At 38.0% G+C, this 15,993-nt stretch overlaps 2 protein-coding genes across 2 annotated transcripts; one reads left to right on the top strand and one right to left on the bottom strand.

The window, feature by feature from the left end:
- LOC109715649 (DEAD-box ATP-dependent RNA helicase 16-like) lies at nt 2,247–5,478 on the bottom strand. Its single transcript, XM_020240764.1, has 7 exons — nt 5,212–5,478; nt 4,794–4,928; nt 4,500–4,614; nt 4,128–4,265; nt 3,574–3,639; nt 2,961–3,140; nt 2,247–2,737 (listed from the first exon to the last, which is right to left on the bottom strand). The coding sequence occupies exons 4-7, from the start codon at nt 4,158–4,160 to the stop codon at nt 2,609–2,611; spliced, it is 408 nt and encodes a 135-aa protein (XP_020096353.1). The 5' UTR covers nt 4,161–4,265; nt 4,500–4,614; nt 4,794–4,928; nt 5,212–5,478; the 3' UTR covers nt 2,247–2,608.
- Nucleotides 13,751–15,264, top strand: LOC109715788 (E3 ubiquitin-protein ligase PUB23-like). The gene has a single exon (XM_020240961.1). It carries the CDS (start codon nt 13,787–13,789, stop codon nt 15,026–15,028), a length of 1,242 nt encoding a protein of 413 aa, XP_020096550.1. The 5' UTR covers nt 13,751–13,786; the 3' UTR covers nt 15,029–15,264.

Here is a 15,993-nt window from a genome sequence, read left to right as displayed (position 1 = left end):
GCACTCGGCAAAGAAGGAGAGCATATGGTGGTAATGGTGGAGGAGAAGAAGAAGATGTGAAGATGGTGGCGGTTGGGTCGGCTGAAGCTTGATTGTGGGCAGCTGGGAAGTGAGCAGTGCACGCTGAATAGGGAGGGGAGGCGGCTATCTCAGGTTTGGAGGAGATAGGCTTTAGGGTTAGGGATTTTGGAGGAGAAACCCTAAATCCAACCTATATAGCAAGGTGTCATTTTGCAGAAAATGCTCCCAAACCTCCAAATTTATAGTCGAGCCCTCCACAACACGTGTAAAACGAGCGTACGCATCTCCACGTGCGATTTCATGCGATTTGGTACATAAAATATAGGGACTTTTGCGAAAACTCCATTTTGCCGATTTCGACCCCTTCCCGGTAATCGTGCTTTTTCGAGAGATCCGTCCATCAGATTTGTGCATGGATAGTACCAGCACTTCTGGCACTGCCAGATCATCAAATGTATGATTTTGTTTCACGAGAATTGGTTTCCGATTCACGATAGAACCATCTCTCTCTACCTCCACAAGTATACACACACACAGATATATATATATATATACAAGTTATATAAATAAAATTAAATTCAAATTTCAAAATCTTGAATTTTACAGGGAGACTCTGTCTGTCTGGAACGAAAATTTTTCTATATTTATAGCGGGTCTGTTACATCCCTGGGTCAAGGTTAAAAAAAAAATAGGTGCTTTTCCGCAAAACTCTGTTTTACAAAAGATTGCCCAATTTCAAAACGGCTTACAAAAAAAAAATATCAAGGCGTGACAAAAGTTCAGTACAAAAATATTCAGTGAAATCTTTCGACTCTTCAATATAAGTCATGACATGATTATATTTAGAAGTCAAACTGTGTAAATTTTTTTTGAAAACCTTCTAATCTGACAAATTCATACTATATGGCATGATGGTTACTAATGTCATTACTTCTGACAAAAAAAAAAAGAGAATATTTTCATTTTCTTGCGTAAAATTAGTCTCAAATTTTTAAATTTACGCTGTAAAATCTGAAATTTGACTCTAAGTACCTTTGAACTGCCCTGATACTCCTTCTGTAGCATATCCCATACTTTCTTCGATTTCGTTGCAGTGGCAATGTGCAAAAAAATAGAGTCCTCGATGGCCTGCTGGATAAAGAAAAGTGCCTTCGAGTCCTAGCTTTTTATATTATTTGGGGTGGCATCTAGTTTACTCCTTCCCCACCAAATCTCACAGATCTTACGACTGCAGTATCGTCTTCATCTTGATGCACCAAAAATCGTAGTTCTCTCTCTTGAAAATGGGAAAGGCCGATTGAGATCCACCGACTTCGTTGATCACTGGCTACATAGCCTCCTCTCACGAAACCTGAAGCTCTGATACAACTGGTTATGGTGGTAATCAATAGAGAAACAAAATAAAAATTAAAAATTAAAAAGAATTATTTTTATAAAGGTGGAGAATAATTAACAATTTCATGGTGCAATTGCTCGATGTAACTACAGCCTCTTTATAGTACTCAAATCGTACATATGATAACTATAGAAAAAACTAAAAGACAAACTAAATAACAACCTAAAAGTCAATCCTTTATAATTATACAGTTAAAAATAAATCTAACTAATGATTCGACCTCATCTTTAATAAAATCTAGGATTATTCACTACTACAGGTACAAGGTTTAGTGGCGACAAATGTCGCCACCATAACCAAAATTGTCGCCACTATAAACGTTTGGCAGCGACAATTTGTCGCTGCATGCCGCTGCCTAAAATCCCGTCGGTAAAACTATTTGGTGGCGACAATTTGTCGCCGCCAAACGTTAGATAATTAGCGGCGACATACTGTCGCCGCGAAAAGTTAGATAATTAGTGGCGACAACATTTTTCTGATATAAAATTAATTTTTTTAAAAAATAATTTGTAGTAATAGATATTATTAATTTAGTATAAATTGCTAAAAAATAACCTATAGTTATAAAAATTTCTCATTCTTAAATTTTAACCTTTAATTTCAATTTAATCCTCTCAAAACCAAATTAAACCCAAGCACTATGGCTCAAATACCTTATAACCAATATATATTAAATCTAATTGAATCTCTCTAAAGTATTTAATCATAAAATTAATCCACACAAATAAGTAAGACTGAATCAAACTTTAAATGTTAAGAAGAGCATAAATAATTAATCCACACAAATAAGTAAGACTGAATCAAACTTTAAATGTTAAGAAGAGCATAAATAATCTTTACAACATAGTTCATCTTAAAAACCTGTCCCATAGCCAATCAAGCCTAGGATACCATTATGGAAGTCAATATTTGTTACAACAACAATAGGAAGGCAGGGCAACCCTTCCAACCTTCCAACCTTTCCTAACAATAGCCACGAAATTTTCCAACTTAATACTCATATATCTCATTTGCAACAAACTCATGAAACTCAAAAGTTTTGTTTGACCATTGATAAAAGGACCTCAAAAAAAACCCAAGAACCTCGAAAAAAGGGGATTAAACAACAATAGAATGATGCTATTGGTAACTCCGGAGAAGAAAATGTTCACTGCATTCATGATTTCACACAGGATAAGAAAAGGACCAGTGTTACGGCAAGTGACACAACAGTACCAGTGTTACAAGTGACACAGCAGTACCAGTGTTACGGCCCCTTCCAGTGCGGCCAATTCTATGAACATATCCAGCAGGGCTTCGAGGCATGTCAAAATTGATTACTTGTCAAAGGTCAGAATAGAATTTGCTTATTGTTGTGAATATAATTAAAATGCTTTCGTTCAAACGTAACTAAGATAGAATACCAAGATGAACTACAAATATACCTATTTGATGACATTCCCAATATATTGGCAAAGTAATCAGAAAATATAAGAAATAATACTTAATGCCAGGTGCTAACTGGAATAGAATTACATTCAAAATAACTAGACAATTAACACACCGTGAAGACATTTTTGAAATCGATTCCTCTGACGACTCCAAATTCGGCATCTAAATTTTGCTGGAACTTCTTCTTGGTACTTCTAGATTGCACTTGACTTTCTCTACTTGTATGATCCTTCTCCTTAGTCTGATTATCATCTATTGCTATTAGAATACCAAATAGCCTTGCATTGAATTTCTAAGAAAAACACAGAAGTGAGAGATATAGATAGAGAAAAATAACTGAACTAGTTATCATAGTTACATTTCGTGAGTAACCAAGTTCAGATTACTAATAAAAAGCTACCTTTGACCCAAAAATCAAGAGATTCAAAACTCTCTATACCATAGAAAATATGTATATTATTTTTTAAAAGAAAAAAGCTCAACACCAATCCGCCCATGGAAAAAAAGACCAGAACAAAAGGGGATACATGTTGCACCATGATTTTGAATCAGAAGAGAAATTTCAAGAAATGGCAGATCTATCCACTCTATCAATAACCGAGCTAATCTGGTGCATCATAGAGGATTTACCTTTTCTATCATTCCTACAGGTTAGATCAGGAAAAAGAAAATCTTGCACAAAAGAAAAGAAAAAAAAGAGAAGCAAATATATAAAAGAAAGCTACCTCAAGAATATGAAGCCGTAAATTTTGTGGCAATTCAGCATTTAAGACAGCAGATCTTATTTTGAACTACAGAAAGCAATGCAGCCATTCAGAAAATTTAACCACTGAAGGAGATAGAAATAAAGTTGCAGCAATTAAAGTATAACCACTAAAACTACTACTACACAATTACTTGTATCTAGCAAATCCAAATTCTAAAAGAGATTTACTCTCTTAAGGGCATATTGCTATTTTCTGAGTGTTGAATTTGACGAACAAAGGTTATATATCCGACTTTATTGATCTTTCTAACTGATAGCAATAAGTTAATCAACAAGAATATTGATTTTTTTTTTGTGCTAAGATTAGTGTCTGCTTTAGCTTATCTAGTTCAAGAAGGTTCTATAGAGAAGTTTATTACTCTTCTATCCCCATATAGGCCAGTACTCATCAAGTATTCATATTATAAATTAATAATGGGTAATAATGCGTACGGCGTTGATAAACTGAAAAATTTCCCATGGTAAACACATATCATGAATGAAAGGAGAAAAAAAAATAATTCAGAACCATACCTTCTCAAGGAACAACCTTAGTCTAAATGCCATATCAATTGAGTTGACAAATATCAAAACTTTTCCTGCAAGAAGCCTGGGCTTTGGCTTTAAGAGAGCTTATATGTAGAGTAGCTTATCATGAGCGCTGCAAGAGATCTGAAAAAAAAGGAAACAAAAAAAAGTAAATAGTAAAAAAAATAACTTTGACACAATATTTACAAGAAAATTCACACCGGGTATGCATCTGGATGAAATACTCATGGGAATATCAGAAGTACACAGCCTCTACTTACCACTTCACTAAGATTCATTGACAGCGTAAATGAATAAAAAAGAAAACCAAAATGATCCAAACTTGGAATTAATCTAGCATAAGAGAATGGTCCCTACCCAATATTGTTCAATATTTCCAGGAATTAGATCACTATTAGATTGGCCTTCTTCAGAGAGAGTCAGAATTACAGGCTCGTGCAACAGGAGCTTCTTCAGTTTATCAACATCAGGACTGCCAGACAACAATCACCATCAATAAGAATGCACTAATAACAGTGACAAAATAATCGAAAGGAAAGACAATAATTTGAAATCCATCTTTTGGGTAAGTGGCAATTAAAGACGAACACACGATACAAACAATAGTTGAAAATTACGCTGAATTTTGATGGAAGTATTTAATTACTGAACCTAGTAGTTGCAGACATAAGAATGCACTGACAGCTTCTTGGAATATGAGGGATTAGAGCACTGACAGCTTCTTGGAATATAAGGGATTAGAGCTTTCAAGTCAGTCTTATGTCCATCAGAAAGGAGAAGATCAGCCTGGAAAAGAAACACGAGTAAATAAGGACCTACCTCAAAAAATGAACCCATTAAAGATGTCAAACGACAACATAAATGACCAAGTAAATACCAACACTCAAAGGCCTATCATTACTGAAATTAAATCATAATTTAAAATAGCTGTGGGTTCAGAATCAAAGCAACTCAAATTACACTTCCACTTGTGGAGCTAAGATGGAGTAAGATCTATGATCTCTAAAAAGCCATAAGAATCCAAAGTAAATTTGAAACACCAGAGACCACATTTAAAGTTCCAACTCACCTCGCTGAAGAACTCTTTGTACAAATGATGCCCCGGCATCAACAACCAAGGCAAGTATATCCCTCGGCATGAAACCCGATGTTTGTGCAATAACATCTCTTATCAACTCATCATTAACACTCTGCAAGCCCAAAAAACATAGCCTTCACTTCAGGAATGCTCAAAAGACATTTGGGTGAAGAAAAAAAAAGGTAATTGTACAAAGAAGAAGCTTCTCCCCTACAAAGCTGTTGTTGGATATTACGAAAAATTCATTAGCTCTTCTATAAGCAGTCCTACGTAACAGTTCTACTTAAATGCTCTTATACAGAAGCTGAGCGAAAGAGGCTGATCAAAGTTGCAAACTTTAATGCACAAAAGCTTAACAAACAATAATTCAAACCTACCCAAACTAAAAGAAAAACAATCAAATTAAAGAGAAGTTACTGAAATGCCCAAATAAAACAACAAAAATGCATCTTTGTTTTTTCCCTTTTTTGTCACAGGAAAACTGAATCGAGGGAAGCGATCATTACCGCAGACCCAGAAGTAATCGCTAGTCCCCTGAGAACGTCGGCAGAGACTCCTACGAAGGATGACAACTCGTTAAACTCCTCATTTGCGCCTCCCCCTTCGTGAAAGACGCGGAGGATCCCGGCCTTGAGCCGGAGCGAGGCGGAGGCGGAGCCCCCATCTTCGTCGGCGAAATGAAACCTACGAGGGCGAAGAACGCCGTCGTCCTCCGCGACACAGATGGATTTGGCAGAGTTGAGGACGGAGTCGAGGATGGCGCGGGTAGAGGCGAGGATCAGAGGCCTCCGTCATCGCTCGACCATGGCTAGAGAGCGGAAAAATTTTGGGGTTTCAATTGGAAATTAGGGTTTTAGCACGATGAGGAGGGAGAGAGAGGATGATGAGAACGTACGAGAGAGAGCGGAGAGAAGGAGGCGAAAGAGAGAAATTGCGAGGGAGATGGCCTCTTTCAAAGGGAGATGAAAGAGGATGATTTTCTGATCCAAAAAGGAGGAGGGAAGTAAGGAAGTAAGGGCGGGATGTATGGAAATACTCTGTCGCGACATTTATTAAATATTGGCGGCGACATTTATTTGTCGCCACCATTGTTTATGAATTGGCGGCGACATTTATTTGTCGCCACCATTGTTTATGTATTGGCGGCGACATTTTTATGTCGCCACCATATCTTTTACATTCGTGGCGACAACTGTTGTTGCCATGAAAAAGTCGCCGCCAAATCTACTTCATCTTGTAGTGATTTGTATACAACTCCCAATAAACATATCGAATAGTAGATATAATCCTACTGTAGTATCCCTAGTTTTTGGATTGCTTGTGAATCTCAGCATCTGAGGCTTGTCGACACATCTGGAGAGTGTCGTAGTCGTTTTGGTGCGAAATGGACGCAAAGCGGACTCAGTGCGACGCGAGAGTAGAATTTGATATTGAAATCTGCAAAGTGAAGGTTTCAGTATTGAGTACCAGTACCATACAGAGAAGTACCGGTACCCCAGTGTATTTTTCGAACTGCTGCTCTTGGGTTGCGATAATTGATGCTGAGTACTTGTACGGCATCGGACTGGTACCGATACTCCAATTGGGATTTTGAGTAGGTGAGGGGCCTTTTGGTCAGATGCATCGGTTGTATCATCCTTATCCCCACCGCTTCATATAGGTGTAGAGAGGTAGAGAGTGAGTGTTAGCTGTTGTTTTTCCTCTCTCTCTCTCTCTCTCTAGTTTGATCGTGTGCATGGTGGAGGCCATGGCTTGAGTTTGGATTGACGTCGACGTTGCGCCGGAGAGCCGTTCGAGCGCGTGGATGTCGCGGTTGCGCCGTTGAAGGCCGGGCGAGCGCGTGTTTTTCCCTTCCCTCGACTTCTCGCCGTAGTTGGACTAGCTTTTCGAGGTGGGTTAAAGTTTACCGAAATCGCCGGAACATCTCCTAAGTTTTTATACCGTCAACATGTAGCATGTGTTTATGTTATTGCTAGTAATCAAATTTATGGATTAAGCTTAAAATCTGAATTTGGAGTTAAGTAGTAGTAGTATAATTTTACATGTTGGACTTGGAATTGACTTAGGAGAAAACTGTAGATCCTACGCTGCTATTTTCTGAAAACTACCAGATTTTGCTTTAGGAGCTGTGGTTTGTTTGTATTGTCGCAGTTTGTAGTAGATATCCAGATTAGTGTAGAATGGGTTTACACTCGTGCTGGGATGCCGAGTTTATTTTTACAGTAGTGTATAGACTGTTTCGAACTGTCAGGTGCCGTCAGGGTTGATGGTGGACCCAGATTTCTGTATTTGCATCAGATTATGCCAAGGGTACGTGAGCTTTGGTTGTTAGACCCATTTGATTTAATTATAGTCTGTGAGAGCCTGATTGAGCTCAGCAGAGACATGTTTGCATACTCGGTTGAGTAGAGCCCACGAGTGCAACTCCGGAGTTGGGCTTTGTGCTTTTGCGTTGTTGTCGCAGCAGTCCTGTTTGGACGGTGCTTTAGGATCGGCCACCTCAATGGTAGTGTGCGGTATAGCTCGGACGCAGGCGGGACGGGCCTGTTGGCAGTCCCTTGACAGTATAGTCGTTGTTGCGGGGGATGCATTTCTACAGATGGCTAGAGTTGATTAGTGATAGTATAGGGGCATATAGCTGTAGGGTTTCTAGCTTTCCTTACTATCTCTTGCATACCATTCTGTAGACTTAGTGGGTAAGCCGTTGAGGTCGATAGCGGTACCCACTGAGGACTACTTCTTTTTACAGTAGTTCTCACACCCAGTTGTTGACCCCTTTTTGCAGAACCTTCTTTTGTGGCTGCTGCTGTCGTCGATACTGATCGTGGAAAGGGAGTCGCGAGTTAGATCCCTTCCCTGGTTGCGGTTCTAGAGGAGTACCATCTATAGGTAGTTTTGGATTTTTGGTTCATGTACATACTTATGCTAGTTACTCGCTCGAGCAAGGGATGTTGTATCTGGGTGACTTTATATGTATAGTGAACCTAATGTTTATTTATATATTCAGTTCTGTCAGCAGCTCTATACTACTAGTTGTAGTTTGGTATGATTGTAGGTACAGGTACAGCTATCCCTTCTTATACAGAGGAAATTCTTTTGTATACGGCGGCGGGTCTGTTGGCGTGCTTGAGGAAACGTGGTAATCCGGGGCGTGACACATACAAAGTTTAACTTTTTATTTTTAACTCTGTAAGAGTCCTACAGTTTCTAAATATATCCCTAAGGTTAGAATCTGTTAGAAAAATATAGTTAACCATGGGTAAAATTATTAACCATGATTAGTATATGAGTTAAATTAACCTTTTTACCTCTCTTATATTATTGGGTAAAATACTTTTTCGAAGAATATTTCTGCATAATTCTAATAGTTGGGGCTATTGGATGAATATATTTATAAGGGCAAAAATATCATTTCACTTAACTATTATTAAAAAAATAAACAGTGCTCTTACGGTACCAAATCAGATGAACAAATATAAATATTACTGGACTTTTGTAAGGGATAAAAATAAAGAGTTAAACTTTATAGGGATATATTTGTTATTCAATATGTTTACAGAGAACTATATGCAATTAACCCTAAAATCTAACTAATAATTTGATCCTATCTTTAACATAGATGACTATGTTTTCATTAAGAACAAAAGAAAACTTTTCCATAATTGTGGAGATGCCTAACATTGCATTAGCTCCTATACATCAAAATGGAAGCTTGAAGTTTTAATTGTGGAGTTGCCCTAACATTGCACTAGTTTTAATTGAATCATCACAACCAAGTTTGATACATTACTTGAGAAAAAAAAATAAAAATATGAAGGAAATTATTAGTGTCACATCCTAAACTCCAAGCAAAGACAAAGGAGAAGGCAACCTAACACATGGCTTTTGACGATAAATCAAGACTAACTTGTACAGGCTTGGTTTGATTTTTCAAAACATTTTTTTTTTTTTTAATGTTTTTGAAACATGCATGGGAACCAGAAGTTTAGTATACTTTGAATCAAAATCTAAAAGGAATGCAGCAGTTTAGCAGCATAAATTCTTCGAAATATTGAACTAAGTTAAGCTAGCCTTCTGGGCCTCCGAATGCTTCTGCTTACCTAAAACATCTGCTTCTCATTTTATTAAAACACTGGGAGACAATTTTCATGAATCTTTTGTTAGGTCTAATTACGCTACAGTACAAAAACGGGTGACATGTTCGAACGTAAGATGAGAATTAAACTAGTTAAATAGTTTTGAATTAATTGGCACTTGATAGTATATACACCTCAAAGATCAATCTGAAAGGAATAGAATGTTTGTGTGAAACATAGCATGCGAGCTCTTCGATTTCTCAAATATCAATCTGATAGGAACAGAATGTTTGTGTGAAACATAGCATGCAAGCTCTTTGACTTTGGGCTTGTTTGCCTGACTGTTACTTACTGTAATTACCTCACTAGAACAATGCATTTTAAATAGCACTATTCACCTTTTCCTTTTTTGTTTGGCCCGTAAACCACACCTAGCTGTACCTTCTCATTGCATTAGAAGTAAAAACAAAGAATTAAAGCTTTGCTTTTGGAACCATAATTTTAGTTCTAGTTGTCTACAATACAAAAAATTTTGTTTTGATATATTTGATTGAAAAATCAGGCTTAGAAAAGCAGAGACTTGAGATTTTTTTTTTAAAAAAAAAAGGAAAAGAAAAATCCAAAGTTACAATCACGTAGGTCACTCACATGATGCTAGTAGATGAACTCTCTATAATGAGGTTAGTAGGGCGCTCAACCGCCACAACCAAAGCCCGTACAAAAGCTCCACAGTGAAATATTAAAAAAAAAAACCCTCCATGACCAAGCTATTATTTGCAGCACATGGTGCACCACATCAACAAATGAGCTGTCTTGTCTCAGCCTATCATTTTATTTTGAGCAATGTTAAGAATAACACCAAAAGAGGGACGTAGGATCTAATGCCCGTCCTATCCGAGGGTGAGATTTTCTTCGCTAGTTACATCATGTGATTAGTGAATAATTTTTTAATCTTTGGATGGATGGAAAAAAGAATGTACATTTATCTTTGGATATACAAGTAGCTTTTTTTAAAAAAATTTTATACCTAAGTACTCATTATTTAGTATACAATGTACAAGACTAGTATGCGCACAAAAATGGTCAAAAGTCAGAATTATCTTAAAAAAAAAATAGTATGCCACCAAGCTTTCACACAATAAATATTTTATTATCTGAAAAAGTGTGGAGCTCAAACTCTATTTTTCATATACATATTAAGAGACTTAATCTCTAACAATTTAGATAATATTTTAAACAATAACCACTTAACCTAGCCAAGCAATCATAATAAAGTGAGCTGAAGAATAAGAACTGAAGATTTTCTCAAAAAAGAAAAAAGAAAAAAAAAAGTGAAGAAGAGGTAAAAGAGTGTGTTGAAAAAGTACGGTGCACCAGATGATGAGGTGCACAAGGTGCATGAAATTCTTTCTTCCTCGTCATCTCCGACCTATTCCTTTTCCATTATAAAGTATTCAGTTTCCACTATAAACTACTCCAATCCCATCAGGAATTTCATAACCTCAAATCCCCCTTTAATTTTTTATTAAAAAAAATCCCATCTTAATTAATTAACTAGTCCTCTTATTCAACAACTAATCATAAATTGAAAAGTCAAATCCCATGACATCGCTGAACGCAATAATTTAAAAATTCAAGGAGATATATATATATAGAGTTGAGCTGAAATACTATCGATAGCAAACGGGCTTCGTTGTCACCCATTTTTTTTCGATGATGGAGCCTCTAAATTAACGATCGGTAACGTTGAAAATGATCTATACCACTTAAAGTATTTAGAAATTAAATTTCATGCTTTTTCGATATTGTTCTCTTGTTCATCAAATGGGCGTAAAAATGAACGGCTGAAAATGAATATCCTTTAAAAATTGATGATAGAAATTTTGTAATGAAGATCAAAAGTATAGATCTTGTTCTAAGTAGTTTAAAGAATTTTCTAACAAAAATTTAATTGATTTGGATAGCTTTACACAGTTAAACGAGAAAACGTCTCATATCGACCATTAAATTATAAATTTTGAAACCCTTTGATCATTAGGTCAATGATTTCGAAAAGATTTGAAATTTAGTTTCTAGATACTTCAAGTGATATAGATCATGTTCAACGGTACCGATTGTCGATTTGGAGGTTTCATTATCGAAAACAAATGGGTGGCAACGGAGCCCGTTTGCTATCGATAGTATTCTAGCTCAACTATATATATATATATATGTATGTATGTATGTATATATATATATTAACATTATGCTGAGTGATATCCCGCTTAAGCTCGAGCCATGGGCCCCTAGGAGATCTCAGCTGGACGTCCGTACGTTCGAAGAACTTGGCCATGGACGAACACGGGCTGTTCTTGTGTTGGTTCGGTTCTTGCTAACGTGTTTGCGTTTAAGGTATTGGGGTAAGAGAGGGGTCTAACAGAACTTACATGTGTTCTTAACAGTGTCGCGTTTCGCTCGGATACGAATACTTCTTCTTCTTGGTTGACTTTTTTAAACAGTAAGCCTAAAAAAGAAGAAACAGACTTAGTAGTTTAACCAGGCTTGGTTTCGGACTGTGCGAGCTAAAATCTGGTGGCCACGGTTCTCGACACTCTATATCACGGTTTATTTCTTGATCATCGACAAACGGTGAACGCCCCTACGTCCCACCCTGACACAGGCGTCGCGTAAACCCACCTGCCTCCGAACCCTAATACCAACTCTAACAGTTTTAACACTGTGGGACTAGTGGTTTTTCTTATTATTTTTAACTGGTTAAAATTTATAAGTTCTTCGTTCTAGTTCTTAGAATGTCAACGAACTTGCGACCGCTTCTACCGTTAACACGCTATGGATAATCCTCTCCTTCGTTTAGTTCCTTTCTTTTAACAATTACCTAAAATTGATAATTCGCGTTTGGTTCGAAAATTCTACCTTCTTACATATCTTATCTAACTTAAAACTCTTAAGAGTTGGACGGTTCTTTCCACAGCCGATATTTCGGTGGTTCATTTGTCTTGTACTTTCTCCACGGTTCCTTCAACCACTGACACAACCGTCTCCATCGTAACGGGTTTACGTACCATCGTCAGTTTATCCAGTGGTCTAACTGTCGTTATGGGTCGCAGCAATTGGAAAGGTAACGGAGGGGTGGACACCTTTTTATGGGGTGTCTTCTTTCTAATTAGTACCTAATAATAATATACGTTCTTGATGTTCTCTCATCCTATATCTTATGATTATTTTTACCCGTCCCCTCCCACACATACACGCTGGATTTTAGTACCGTCGGCGCCAGGTAGGTGGTCAAAATCTGGCGAGCCGACCTGCCGGAAACATTAGGGTCCGTAGACCCTCCCAAAAGGGAACACAAACTCCCTCCAGTGAGTAACAACCTCGACATGAAATTAAAAAGACACCTCAATCTTATTACCGACTCTTTATACTCTGAACTCCCAACGTCCTTGTACATGTCCGGAACATCGGATAAATATCTCGAGTTTTTGGAATTTATGATAGTTCTTTAAAGTAAAACAGTGTTGGCCTGTGAGAACCACACTACCAGTGAAATGTTCATGATCAGGAACACCTCACACCCCCCTGTTCCCGGTCCCAAGTTCAGAGGTTCTTCCTCGAAATGTGTGTATATATGAATCTAATCCGATCTTATTTAAAGATAGAACATAGTTTTTTTCTTTTTTTTTTTTCTTTAAAGTAAAACAGAACTTGACTTTGGACATTCGAATCGAACTAAAGTATATAATCAAGGATCGGACATACTATGTAATCTTTTCGATGATTTATATTCAAAACTTCTTTGACACATCACACGTAATTTAACCTTTGATATTATTGTGACATATTAATTTTCTTTTATTTATAAAAAAAATGTTTACTTTATATGTGTTCTTTTTTTTTTTATGAAATTTATAAATACGTCCTTTTAAAACTAGTTGTACCGTAAATAATTATAAAGGTTGTGTATCTNGTATTCTAGCCCTACTCTATATATATATATATATATATATATATATATATATATGGATTAATTGGACAGTCCCCCTACTATCTTACTGTTACAAGTTGGGCCTGTTGTTTTAAAGTAACCGATTTAGATACTGAACTTCTATACATATTATTATTATTATACATTTTTACCTCTAATTACTTTAAAATGTTTATTATTTTTTATTGAAATGACATTTTATCCTTTCTTTAAAATAATCACTTAACTTATTATAGTTTAATGGAATTTTATTTATCTAATCTAATAATATGAAAAACTCAGAAAACAACCGCCCCTCCCCCGCCCCACCAAAAAAACATGAACTAGATCCCTCCCACTTGCCATCAAGCATCTTTGGCCATTGACTTTGAATTCTCTCTTTTTATCTCTCCCTCCCCACCAATACTATAAATACACACCCTTCCCCTCAACCTCTCTGTACTTTCTCTCCCTTCGCTCTTCTGAAACCTTTTCACCATTACATACATTATAATCATATATATCCATGGAGGAAGAAGAAGCACCTCTCCTGTTCAGGTGCCCCATCTCCATGGATCTCATGGCGGATCCGGTCACCATCGCCACCGGCGTCAGCTATGAGCGCAAGAACATCGAGAAGTGGCTGCTGACCTACAAAAGGTCGACGTGCCCTGCGACGATGCAGCACCTCGACACCCTCGACCTCACGCCAAACCACACGCTCAAGCGCCTCATCTCCACGTGGCTCGACAAGCAATCGGCGAACCCTAACACCACCGATCAGCGCAGCACCGGTGACCTCATCTCTCGGTTGACCGACATCGAATCCTCCCCCTTCAAGGTCAACTCCCTCAGGAGCCTAAAGTCAATGCTGGAGACAAGCGAGGAGATGCAAAACCGTCTCCTCCGGTCGGGTGGGATCGAAGTGTTAGCTCGGATAATGTCGCAGGCGACGGCTGCGGCGGATATCACCGACTTCTCAGCCTTTCGAGCCTGCGAGGAGGCGGCAGGCGTCGTTTCTGTTCTCCCTTTATACGACGAAGCATCGTCATCGGCGGCAGAGATATTACTACGGCCGAAGTGCGTAAAGCCGATGACGGCGATCCTCCAACGAGGGAGTGCAGAGGCGCGAATTGCTACGATGGACATTCTCGTCAAGATGGCGAGGATCAACCGCAAATGGATCGATGCGCTCGGCGATGATCAGAACACTGAGGTCCTGAAATCGCTGCTTGACCTCCTGTCCGATGAGATCTCAACCCGCAAGCTGAGCTCGCTGTCGCTGGAAGTGCTCCTTTCCATCGTCGCGGGATCGAAGGGCGGCCGATCGAGAGCCGTCGACGTCGGGGCGGTGCCCGTCCTGATCGAGCTCCTCCCCGATGCCGACCGCCACACATGCGAAAGGATACTGCTGCTCCTGAAGCGGCTGTGCGAGTGCCCGGAGGGGCGGTCGGCGTTCGCGGAGCACGCGATGGGGGTGGCGGCAGTGGCGAAGAAGATACTGCGGGTGTCGGACGGCGGGACGAAGGTTGGGGTGAAGATACTGTGGCTGGTGTGCAGCTTCTTCCCAACGGAGAAGGTGCTCGACGAGATGATGGCGTCCGGCGCGGTGAAGAAGCTGCTGGCGCTGGTGCACGTTGACGGCCGGCCGTCGACCAAGGAGAAGGCCATCAAGATCATCAGGATGCATGGGATGACATGGAGGCAGTACCCTTGTTTTCCCGGGGAGTTAAGGGACTACTTGAGGTTAATGCATGAGACATGTTGAAGGATTAATTCATGATGATCGTGCACGGGAGCAACAGTGTGCTTTAATTGCTGCAGAAGAAAAGAAGCCTAATTTGAAGGAGTTAGTAATTTATATAATTATAATATTATTTTATTTGCTTCTATTTTTTTCTCTTACAATGAGAAAATTTTTTCCTATTCTTATAATTTTGACACCCTATTCATAAGAGTCACAAATTTCATTGATAGTGTAATAATTAAACCTTCTTTCTATTACAAGATAAATGCAATCATACCATATGAATATATAAATATATGATCATATAGATGTATCTGTTGCCCATTCTTTATGGCCATCATATGATTTTTTTTTTTTTTTTTTTTGTAACTTAATTTTTCAAGATCTCGGATCATTATGTTGGGTATCTTCGTAAGTAGTCCATGATATTATGAGTTTTAACCCTATTCTCTCGATGTGCTCCAGATTATTTCTCTTCCTAAAGCCTTGGTTAATGAATCTGCTAAATTATAAGTAAATTTAATATAATCTACATTAATAATACCATTGTTTATGTATAATCACACGATACTATATTTTCTCTCATGAATCTAAATTTACTGTTATAATAATGGTTTCTTACTCTGTCAATAACAACAGTGCTATCATAATATATTAACATATATGGAACTGACCTTTTCAGAAATGAAATCTCAGTCAATAAATCTTTCAACCAACTAGCTTCCTCGTTAGTTAAAGCTAAAGCAATAAGCTAGGCTTCCATAGTTGAGTTCGTAATGATAGTTTGCTTTTTAAATTTTCAATATATAGTACCACCAGCTAAAGTAAAATATAACCAAAGATAGAAAGAGAATTACGTGATAAGATATTTCAGTTAACATTACTGTAACCCTCAATTACAACAGGATACTTTTTATTAAACAAGTTATAAATTTTAGTACCAACGAGATATCTTATCATACGTTTCATAGATGTCAATCAGGTTT

The sequence above is a fragment of the Ananas comosus genome, linkage group 9, assembly GCF_001540865.1.
Source record: "Ananas comosus cultivar F153 linkage group 9, ASM154086v1, whole genome shotgun sequence".
Lineage (NCBI taxonomy): Eukaryota > Viridiplantae > Streptophyta > Magnoliopsida > Poales > Bromeliaceae > Ananas > Ananas comosus.
The sequence above is the reverse complement of the archived record's forward strand: the minus strand, read 5'-3'. Positions and strand labels throughout refer to the sequence as shown.

Excerpts from the sequence above, each read along its gene's own strand:
- LOC109715788 (XM_020240961.1), top strand. The coding sequence starts at position 13,787 with ATGGAGGAAGAAGAAGCACCTCTCCTGTTCAGGTGCCCCATCTCCATG.
- LOC109715649 (XM_020240764.1), bottom strand. The coding sequence starts at position 4,160 with ATGGCATTTAGACTAAGGTTGTTCCTTGAGAAG. Across the intron at positions 3,141-3,573 it reads TACGGCTTCATATTCTTGAG|AAATTCAATGCAAGGCTATT; the intron begins GTAGCTTTCTTT and ends TGTTTTTCTTAG. Across the intron at positions 2,738-2,960 it reads ATTTCAAAAATGTCTTCACG|GTAATCAATTTTGACATGCC; the intron begins GTGTGTTAATTG and ends GACCTTTGACAA.